Source organism: Boleophthalmus pectinirostris, unplaced genomic scaffold, assembly GCF_026225935.1.
Source record: "Boleophthalmus pectinirostris isolate CB_2022bp ecotype Guang Dong unplaced genomic scaffold, ASM2622593v1 HiC_scaffold_14, whole genome shotgun sequence".
In the NCBI taxonomy this organism is placed as follows: domain Eukaryota; kingdom Metazoa; phylum Chordata; class Actinopteri; order Gobiiformes; family Gobiidae; genus Boleophthalmus; species Boleophthalmus pectinirostris.
The window spans coordinates 5,506,834-5,517,907 of record NW_026571047.1 but is presented as its reverse complement, the minus strand read 5'-3'; the positions used below and the strand labels follow the sequence as shown (position 1 = coordinate 5,517,907).

Here is an 11,074-nt window from a genome sequence, read left to right as displayed (position 1 = left end):
ACACTTCATTTTCTAAAACAACACACTGGACACTGGACCACGAATTTAAAATATTTACTTCTTTTTCTGTGAGGAAAAATATATCATCCAAGCATAATTAAAAACCTTTTTATGGACACACAAACAATAAATCATGATTCCCACATTTTCTCCTAAAATCTCAATCTTTGGTTTTAGAATACAACGAAAACAACAATTTGAGGTATTTCATGTTTGGCCCCAAATCCTTGGCGCTTAATTATAGTTTGCGTTCAACTGTTTAGGAAATGTTCAAACGGTGATTATTATTATCATTACAGCTTTGAATGATATAAACACGTATTATAGGTCAGTAGGAAGGCACCGCTATTTTGCAAAGTTTGTAAAATGGTAGTATAGGTTTGATTCACACAATGTTCCCAGATATAACCGATATATTTCAATGTAACAACACAAATAAGTAGCACACAGGGATGTCAGTATTGCATCTAATGTTTCATCATTTATATAGAGTATTATAGTACAGTACATTCTATTGTGTAAATAAGGAGAGTTTTTTATATTATTGTGGTTTTGGAATCAGTATAGAGTATCGACTCTGCTCCAGAGCCAAAGACACTTGTAACAGGATCTGACAAAAAGGTTGCACCATATTACTGTTCTTATAGAAGGTCATAACCTGCTTGTCTCCATGGAGATGTTACTGCTTTACCATGAATGTCCCACAGTATAGCATTAAACTTATTTACGTATTACGCATTATTTATGTATTCAATTACAGGTTACATTTTTATTGTTCTAAACTCCATCCATCCATTTTCTTCCACTTATCCGGGGCCGGGTCGCAGGGGCGGTAGCCTAAGCAGGGACACCCAGTCTTCCTTCATCCCGGACACTTCCTCCAGCTCCTCCGGGAGGAACCCAAGGCTTTCCCATTCCAGCCCAGAGACATAGTCCCTCCAGCGTGTCCTGGGTCTTCCCTGTGGCTTTCTTCCGGTGGGACATGCCGAGGGCAGCGCAGGAGGCGTCTGGAGCAGCTGCCCAAGCCACCTCAGCTCCTCTCCACAGGGAGAAGCAGTGGCTCTACTCTGAGCTCCTCCCATGTGACTCAGCTCCTCACCCTATCTCTAAGGGAGCGCCCAGCCACCCTGCGGAGGAAACTCATTTCGGCCGCTTCTATCTAAGACCTCATCCTTTTGGCCATTACCCAGAGCTCATGACCATGACCCTCTCCATCACAACGGTCTGATACAGAGAATGGAGCGTGAGATTGCTCTAAAATGCCTTGGAAAAACAAGCCTTTCTACTGTGTGTGGAGTCAAGCCTTCACAGATGTTACCCTTAACTTCCCTTGGAGGGGTCACCTGCTTGTCCCCATGGAGACAGATAGGTTTAATGCCATACAGTGGGACATTTTAGGGAGACAAGCAGATGGCACAATTTGTACAGAAATGGGGTGCAACATAGATACAAAAGCATACTAGTAGAATTGTTATGTTATATGTTAAAGAGGGGGTATTGTGCATTGGTTTTTGGAGATTTCTACCATGTTATAACTTTGTTCCTTCATCAAAAACATGACATTTTTGGTGTCATCTATGCATGTTTGAGTAATCTAGTGATCTCTCCCAAGCCCTATTCGAACCCTCCTTATGGTTAGCAGTAAGATTCTTTAAGTAAGATTCATTTGATACGCCCCTCATAACCCTTTTGATAAACTGGCGTCCCTAGTTGCCCTAAACAGAAAGTTCAAAATTGGCATCAGACGGGGGTCAAAGTTCATGCTCTGATTCGCTGCTCTCCTCTTCCTCGTCAGCTCCGTAATCCTCCTCTTCTTGTTGCGATCGCTTGTGCAGCTCGTCCAGGCCCATGAACTTCTTCAGTAAAGCTGCTACTGCCTCCACGTCACTGGCACAAGACACAACCATGGTAAAGTTACAAAAATGATCACAAAACTGGATCAAATTCATAATAACTACATTTTAAAAGGCGCTGTACCTGACTTTTCCTATCTTGCAAACGTGAAAAACAGACCTTGTTCATTTTAAACCGTTTGCAGAGGTCTAAAGTTATTCCTCACTTCCCTTATGCATTCTAAATATCCTAATCATTCAACTCACTGCTTTGAGTTGGAGCGTTTTTCACAGCTCTCAGAGGCAGCACACGTTTTGCCATGGTAAAGTGAACAGCAACTTGCATGCCACCACACACTTCCTGTTCAAGGGTTCATATATGCCGTTTTCTGACCTATGTCATAATGTTGTCCTACATATTACACCTTCACAAGAATCATTTGGATAATTTCAGCCTTGGAATTTCCAATCACAACTAAACAAAAGGTGAAATCTACCACTACATGACATCATAAGGTGGAACAGAGTATTTTGAGCTTCAGAGCTTTTAGACAGACTAATGATACCATTTTACTCAAGCATGTGTCATAACCTGGATAGCAATCTTAGCGGTATAAGAGGAACAGAGTCGAGTTGAGCTGATTTGTAGTGCAGATCCCAAGTGCATTTATTCCGTGACCAAGACAAAAAAAAATGGAAAAAAAATTTACAAAATTACAAAGTTAAAAACAGGTATGGCAAAAGCTGCGCCCACACACAGCACCTTCCTCAGACAAAGGTGAGGCTGGCTCCTTTATAGGCCACCTCCTTTAACTGGGTGAGCTCATCTTGAAGTGCAGGTACGTTCAACAATTTGCATTCAATATTTAAAAAGTTCGCTATCAAAAACAAGTGCAACAAACATTCAATTAAATCTAAATTCAAAAATATATCTTCTTTAACTTAGCAGTGTTTTATTATTAGTTTTAAAATACTAAGTAGAAAAGTTAAAATATCTGCGCTCCACTGCTCCTAACAAAATGGTTGCCCCGGAACATTATTAAGGTGCTCATTAAAGTATAAACTGTAGCTGTAACAAAATAATTTAGTAAAATATACCAAAAAATATTCTTAACGATAAAGCAATACAGCAGTCCATGATGTCGATACTATATTATCACATTAAACGATACGATATATCAATATTTTTGCACAGCTCTACAGCCCTTACAACTCAGCTTAAGGATCACAACAGTCAATTTTGTGTAATACAGGACCTTTAACTGGCAATAAAATGTGTCATAATTAGATGCAGGACACAGCAGACAAGACAGGACACAGCAGACTTATTTTGACCCCAAGAGCTGTTTATACATTATATCTGTACTGGGGCAAGACACATTTTGCTAAAATACATGTTCAAAAATTGTGTACAGGGCCTTCAATGTGGTTATTCTGAGCATTTTCCAGCACATTTAAAGCAAGTTGATTTTGTAGTAGCCTAATGTTGTACACTATATATCACCCCACTCACTGACCATGAGCTACATTTGTCAAATGTAATGTACTTTGGTCTACTTCCATTATGTGTCCAAATGCGCTCATGTCATTAGACGCACAGGAAGTGGTTACCTGTCCATTACACAGGGACAACCACATCAGTACAACAGATGATGGACAGAGACAGTAACAGTATTGACTTTTATGTGGTGCAAGCAAATGTGTGAGTAAGTGATAACAAGAAGCCAGTGGGGTATACTCTACACTAATAGATTTCAAAAGTGTGAAAATGTAATAATGTGTAAGTAAGAGCCTTACATAAAAACGCTACCAGTAGTGGACTCAGCATGAAGCTGTTTAAAAAGGGTGTTCACACCAGAGCATCAAAGCGTCCACTTTCTATGTAAAGTCTATGTGGTCGTGCGTCTGGGGCATCCGGCGTTTTTGTGGCGCATCTTCGGGCGTTAGCGCGGTGCAAATCTGGCATTGATACGGCGCGTCTTGAGAGTTTTGGCGTCGACGCTCTAGACACGGAGCCAAGGCTTCAGTGTCAGAAGTTGAAAATGCTGAATTTTTCGCATCAGACGCGCCGCGTCAACCAATCAGGGACAAGTATTCAGAGACATAGCGACGTTATTATCAGGAAGAAAGAGAAAGACCCGAGAGCCAGAGCGAGAGCCACAAACATTAGTGGAGCATAAATATATACGCCACAATCACCGAGCGGATTGCGAGGACTACACCAGACCCGGACCAGGACTAAACCAGGACTAGACTGGGACTAAACAAAGACTAGACCGGGACTAAACAAGGACTAGACTGGGAGTAGACTGAGACAAAACCCGGACTAGACCGGGACTAGACCAGGACTAAACAAGGACTAGACCAGGAGTAGACAGAGATTAAACCAGGACTAAACAAGGACTAGACCAAGAGTAAACCAGCACTAGACCAGGACTAGATCGGGACTAAACCAGGACTGATCCAGTGTCATTAGTGGAGTATAAATATATACACGCCCCAGTCGTCGACCTGATCTCCTCTGCTGATGATTTTATGTAATAAAAACACTAAAGTCTCTCTCAGTCTGGTCTGACATCGTTTCGGGAAAAGACCAGGACCGGGCACTTGTTTCCAGGGCAACGGACGGGCGTCAAGTATTTTTCTCCCATTCGTCCACGGTGTCAAAGACGCAGATCTAGTCCCTGATTGGTTGACGCAGCGCGTCTGACATGAAAAGTTCAGCATTTTCAACTTCTAACGCTGACGATGTCGATGTCAGATTCACGCCACGCTGACGCCCAAAGACGTGCCGCTAAAACGCCGGATGCCCTAGATGCGCGTCCACATAGACTTTACATATAAACTGGACGCTTTGACGCTCTGGTGTGAACACCCCTTATTAGGGCGTTTTTTGACACTGGTGTGAACACACATTAAAGGCCCCATTTTGCGCTACTTGGCCTTATTTTGTTTCCTCATCACAAACAGACCTGGAGTTCTGTTTTGTTTCATTCACACATGTTTAACACAAACCCTGCATATTTAGATCAAGATCTTCTTTCAAACTGAAAACACTCTGCCTTGTGATGTAGTGTGATGTGCTCCGCCATGTTTTTAAACTTCATACTCTAAACTCCTCCTGCTGGTGCCCCCAGTCAGGGCTAAACATGGGGGAGTCAGCGTTTCAGATTCATGCAGCTAAAACCTGGAATGATCGCCCCAAACATGTCAAAGTCGAGACAGACTCTACTTTGACTCTGTTTAAATCCAGGCTCAAAACAGTTTTGTTTAGCTGCGTATGACGGAAAGGTTTTCATTTTTCATTCTGCACTCTTCTCCCTCATTTAATGTCTCTCTCTCTTTTTAATTTTATGATGATTATTCATGTTTTGATTTGTTTGTTTTGTGATTTTAATGTATTTCTTATTCTGTAAAGCACTTTGAATTACTTGATGTACGAATTGTGCTGTACAAATAAATTAATAAACTAACAAATAAACAGCAGCAGCAACGGCACTAAAGAGGAGAACTCAGCAGCGTGTTGGTCAGATGGTCCGGAGGCTTCGTTCTCCATGTGCTGGTTCCAGACGGGGACGAGTAAAACCAGTGCTTGATGGTCTGGGTCTGAGTGGTTCCATGTGGGGAAAGCAAGAATGCGCTGTGGACTACAGGTCCGGACGGGCTGCTCCGGTCTTCCGCACTCAAGAACCGAGGTGGTTCCAAGGTGGTGCAGCATCCGGACAGAAGCGTGAGTCCAGTTTGGTTGGTTATATGTTGTTCTGAGCATCCGTGCTCTTGGTTCTTCCTGGGGAAAGTTCTTCTCAGGCCGAGGCTCCTGACACCAGTCCCCGCTCCAGCTCCTCTGAGCACGGCCTGAACCGGAGCTGCTCCCGCTGGGTCAGGACTCTAGTTCGACTGTATTTTTCATACTAGGTTAAAAGCAGGACATTTTTGAAGCTGAATCAATTGAATAGACTCTTGCCTATTGCCATAAAATTATTTGGTTAATTAAAAGTCTAAAATAAAAAATGCTGGTTGCTACGTCAACACTGGGAACACCGGGACCTCTCTGTGCATGCAGGTCCCGAACAGAGGTACACACCACCAATTCTGACTCACTCTGGAGCCACACGGTCGCACATTGGTTCTTGCTCTGATCTACGTGTGTTACATTCTCTGTATTGGCTATTGGTGGCAAAATAATTCGGAAATGAATAGCGGCTGCGTCTGGAGAATACTCTGTTATTGCGCTGGAGTCGTACAGCGCGAGTCAGCCGATCTGCCGATTACTGCCAAAATGGCGACACCTAGTGCATGATGTCATCTCCCGGAGCTCTATTAGTCTATTCTTTGATACATATGGTGGCTTTTCCAGCTTCAAGGCCCTCAAAGCACTTTACATCAAGGGACCACTCACCTGAATGTTTGCTCTGTTTTGTCAGCTCATTCTAAACTGAATTATTTCCCTGTGAATTGAGCTGCTACATAATGAGTAGTGCAGATGCGTTGCTGTACCTGCGTCCTCCAAGCATGGCGCTCTGGGTGAGGGGGTAGGAAAAGCCTGTAGCTAGCCGTAGCATTAGCAGGTAGCCTTTGCCCAAGTAGCGCACCTTTTCCTCTTGGACGCAGACGTCTCGCAAATGCGCCATGTCCAACACCACTGGAAAAGGAGGCGGAGGAGATGAAGGTGGAGAGATGAGGAGGCAGAAAAATGTTAGTTATTCATCCTTTTGCTCTCCATCTGAAAATCTAAAATAAAAAAATTTGTTGACAAAGAAAATGTCACAACTGCAGGTATGTTTTAGTTTCATGTTGATAGGTCCAGTAATTACAGAGATATTAACCAAAAACACATTAAAACACCTTAATCATATATACACGGTGTCCCAAAAAATCTGACATCATTTCACAGGCCAATAATTTTGGCAATTCTTGTTGAAATAACCTCAAATTTTCACAGAATGTATAGAAACAGATCAAGATTTATATTGAATGTTTTATTTTTTTTCTGTTTTCAGGTTCAGCTATGCTGTTCACTCCCAAAAAGAAGTCATTTGTCATTTTAGAATCTGCCACACACAGTCATTCAAGACTGTGCAGCCTTCAATGCAAAATTTTGAAAAACTTCACCAACTAGCAAAGAAATTTGGATTTGGTACCAAAAATGCAAAGAGGAGGGCTGCTTATGCAGGGCTAAAGGATCAGGTACCATCATCAACATCAGAAGAGAAGGTCGAGCAAGTTCGTGAAAAACTCTTGCGGAGCCCCAAGAAGTCCATAACAAGAAAAAGTTTGGAAACTCAGATTCCTTAAATGACGGTTTGGCGTCAGATCATTATATATAAAATCTTGACCTGTTGCTACACATTCTCTGAAAATTTTAGTTTTTTTCAACAAGAATTGACAAAATTCTTGTTCTGAAATTATGTAACATTTTTTGGGACACCCTGTATTTAAAGGCACATTTTGTAACTTTTTGGTGAAGAATGTTGAGGAAAACAGCCTTTTCCTCTTGAGTGTGTTAGTTTTTGCTTAGACAAAAAATACACTTGAAACAGAAATAAAGTCCAGATAATTTACTTATTCCACTATTACAAAGCCATACTTGTACAAGGAGTCTGTGTCGACATTCCCATGCAGAGAATCAATGTTTACGCCTATACAATGACTTTTATACACAAACTATAGTGGAGGCTACTGTGGTTTAGACTTAGCGCCTCTTCGTTGGCTAGCCAGGCCTCTTGGCACGTTGCACAGTCCAATCAGACTCCATCCGGGGTGTTATCTGGCTAACAAGTCATTACATCATCCCGATAGATTGGAATATCCTGCATTTGTCTTGACATACATCTATGAGTCTCACAGCTGTGATCAGAGCCCTGATCTTCAAATGACCTCGCTACAATAATGAACTATAGAAGCAATTATACAAAATAGCTAAGCCTACTTATTTATCCTAACAACTGTCTGCAACCCGTTACATCAGTGCACTGTTACAGAATAACATTTCCATGGAAATGTTATTGCTTTGCCTTGAATGTTGCACAGTATGGCATTTAACTTAGCCATATCTATGGAGACCACCAGGTGGTTCTACAAGGCCAAGATCAGTGGAGACGCAACTTCTCTCACAATAAGAATGTATTATTTTCAAGATATTTTCAGCAGTAAAAACACCTGTAAATGACTAAATCCCAATAGAGATAAGGTGATGGCCCTTTTTTTGAATAAATAAAAAAAAACAAAAAACATCTGTTTCTCAAAAATAGAAACTTTAAATAACTTTTATCTGAAACTTTTTGTCATTTACAATTTTGAGGGCTAGAGAATTCAGCATTTGTGAAAAATATGCTATAAATATGACATGCTTTTCTTTATTTTAGTTAATTTAATATAATAATGATATAATATATAATAATATTTAATACTGATGGAATTTCAGGTGCAAGCCAGGATTTTATACATAAGTTAACAGTCCTAAAAATGCCACTACAGCGTGCAAAAATATAATTCTTAGGCTGCTTCTATTGCAGGTCAATAAAGGGTTAAACTACAGATTACCTTTCTCTTGTCCCTTCTTCCACAGTGTGAGGACATATGCATACAAGCTGAACGTCTTGAGCTCGATCAGGTTCTTGGTCTTATCAAACACAGCCTCCTCCCACTCCTCCATGTTCTGCATCGCCACAAACAGACAGCCGCTGATGTAGAACAGCCTCCACAGGATACTGTCTGTCAGGCATAAGGAAAATCCAGAAAAGGTCCGGAATAACTCTACATGCAAATAACTGAACGATTATGCAAATAAAGCTGGCGTACCTGAACTGTAGTAGGCCGCAGCTAACCCAATAGATGATATGCCTGAAAAGAAGAATATATTTTGGTTGACTGCAATGACACTTACAAATGTACTTTATTATTTAACTTTTATTTAAACAGCAAAGTCCCATTAAGATGAATAATTTCTTTTTCAGTACAGCAACACAGATCAAACATCAGTATACATTTACACAATTACAAGAATGTGTTAAAAAGCTAAGTTAAAGCCGCAGTAGTTTAAGCTGAAGTATTGGGACCACTTCTTTTACTGATTATCCAAAATACAATGATTGTCCCTGTTGCGGTTAGATCCCATTTAGACTGCTGAGACATGCAGATCCAGAGAAAGTAAGAGGTGCACTAATCTTGTCTCTGGCGTCTTAAGTAGACAAATCCAAGGGAGGCAAGAATCTTAATAAAATATATATATTTTTAATTATACATAATTAGTTAAAAGTTCATCAATATTTCAAAAAGTTTAAAATCATACAAAGACACCAAGCATGGTGTGCAACAAACTGTGTGCTTCACCGTACTGCAACACCTGTGGAACACAGGAGGGGTCCTCCCTAATGTAGCCTACTCCACAGCACCCTCTACTGTTGACGCACACACAAGGCGCATGGCTCCAACAGTCCCAAAGACGATAAATTATGTTGCAAGTTTCTTTGATTTTTAATCTTATCTTTTGCAGTCTTGTACAGATATTTTTGTTACATATATATAGTAAGCATGCCTAAAACACTACAGTTTTATTATACAATGTTACTGTATATATACAAGTATGGAAAATCAGAAAATTGATTGAAAACTAGTATCAAAACTAGATTCTCTCACTTGAGCAGGTATTGATTCTAAAAAAAAGTCACATTCACAAGACAGACCACACAGACTTGTATGTATTGAACTAAAAAAAAGCATAAAACTGTAACCAATAATGTCTTTAAGTTCTACGCTCTAATGGTTGTGGCTCAGTATGTTTTTGTATTTGTATGTGTGTGTGAGTGTGAGCGTGTGCATGTGCGTGTGCATGTGTGTGTAAGGGTGTGGTAGTTTAATGCATGTAAACTTCTTCCATTGTCACTTAGAATAATTATAATACTCCCATGGAGCACTACCTGGACCACTGAGGGACACAAATATAAGGACATATGGTAAGATTAAAGTAAGTATTATGATTAAATGCTGAAAATCCCATTCTAGTGAAGTAAAAATTGTGTTTTATTATTATTATGGAATTGGTATTAAGTATTGAGTCTATTTCTTAATAACAAAATTGATTTTGAAATTCAGTTGTACCGCGACAACACTAGTATATATTCATTTCTTGTTTTGTAGCCTTAATTACTCTAGTCTACTTTCTCCATTTTATGATAAATTATGGTTATGTTATCCAATGTTATTAATGTTATTATGTAATCAGTGGACTGTATATAGGCTATAGTGCACTTACCAACCAGAAGAGACCACGAGCGTATCCCAGGGGCCCTCTTGAGATGCAGCAGGGTGGGGCTATGTTCCTCCACTGTCATATAGCCCATCTGGATAAAGGCCAATTAAGAACAAAACTAAAACATTATTTAAACATTTAGACCTACAGACAGTTTATTTTACTCAGAAATGTCTTTAAAATGAATACATAATTAATTTTAAGTATAAGAAACACGATCTGAACTGGGGACTAAATCAGGACTTAAAAAAGCACCAAATGAGGATGCTAGAGTACCTTACCATGTGAAAGACAGGATGTAAACAACAGCATGCTTCAGAAAAAATAACCGATAGATTTTCTTAACTTACTTTTACTTTATCCCAGTATTTTTTTTCCAAGAGAATGTAGAAAACGGACGCAACGATAAACGAAAAAACGTGGAGTAAGTGATAAGGAAGCACTTCTGTTTTTCTGCACGATTTGGCAACATTGAACTATGGGCGCCGCTTCCTTCCGCGTTCGGTGTGCGCTGATTGGCTGGATTCACCACTCACGCCGCCTTCAAAATAAAAGAACAATTTATGTCTAATTTCTATCCTAAAATCATCCTAAATATTGGTTTATTTGTGTCTATATCATTTATGTTCTCTAATAGTTCGGTGGTATGTTGACAGAATAAATTGTTAAAGTGAAATATACATCATTTCAAAGCTGACGTACGTTTACTGTTTATTAATGTATACTAAAATGAAGAATATAAATGAGAAGATTGTTCCACCGCAGCCTTTCGCCGTGTAGCGCTTCCTCTTGGTACTCGCCCTACTGTATGTGTAATACATGAAACAAAATACATTTTACATAGCAAAAGAAGATGCAGGAAATTAAATACAATAAATTATAACAGAATCAGGGGATTGCTAGTGGGAAACAGATTAAAGTTACAGTATGTTCCTCTGCAGAGGAGGAGACGGCTGAACAATTTTGTTACTGCTTCATTAACTTCGTACCT

The 11,074-nt window shown here is 39.9% G+C and overlaps 1 protein-coding gene across 4 annotated transcripts; it reads right to left on the bottom strand.

The window, feature by feature from the left end:
• Positions 1-38: 38 nt before the first annotated feature.
• LOC110155188 (cytochrome b-245 chaperone 1 homolog) lies at positions 39-10,582 on the bottom strand. 4 transcript variants are annotated; one of them, XM_020919246.2, is made up of 6 exons: positions 10,434-10,582; positions 10,087-10,174; positions 8,634-8,675; positions 8,376-8,546; positions 6,330-6,474; positions 39-1,887 (listed from the first exon to the last, which is right to left on the bottom strand). In XM_020919246.2, the coding sequence occupies exons 2-6, from the start codon at positions 10,172-10,174 to the stop codon at positions 1,752-1,754; spliced, it is 582 nt and encodes a 193-aa protein (XP_020774905.1). In that variant the 5' UTR covers positions 10,434-10,582; the 3' UTR covers positions 39-1,751. The 4 variants fall into 4 exon arrangements, with proteins under 4 accessions (XP_020774905.1, XP_055006402.1, XP_055006401.1 ...); XM_055150427.1 differs by having other exon boundaries at positions 10,087-10,186; positions 10,434-10,562; XM_055150426.1 differs by having other exon boundaries at positions 10,365-10,560.
• Between the last annotated feature and the right edge of the window lie 492 nt (positions 10,583-11,074).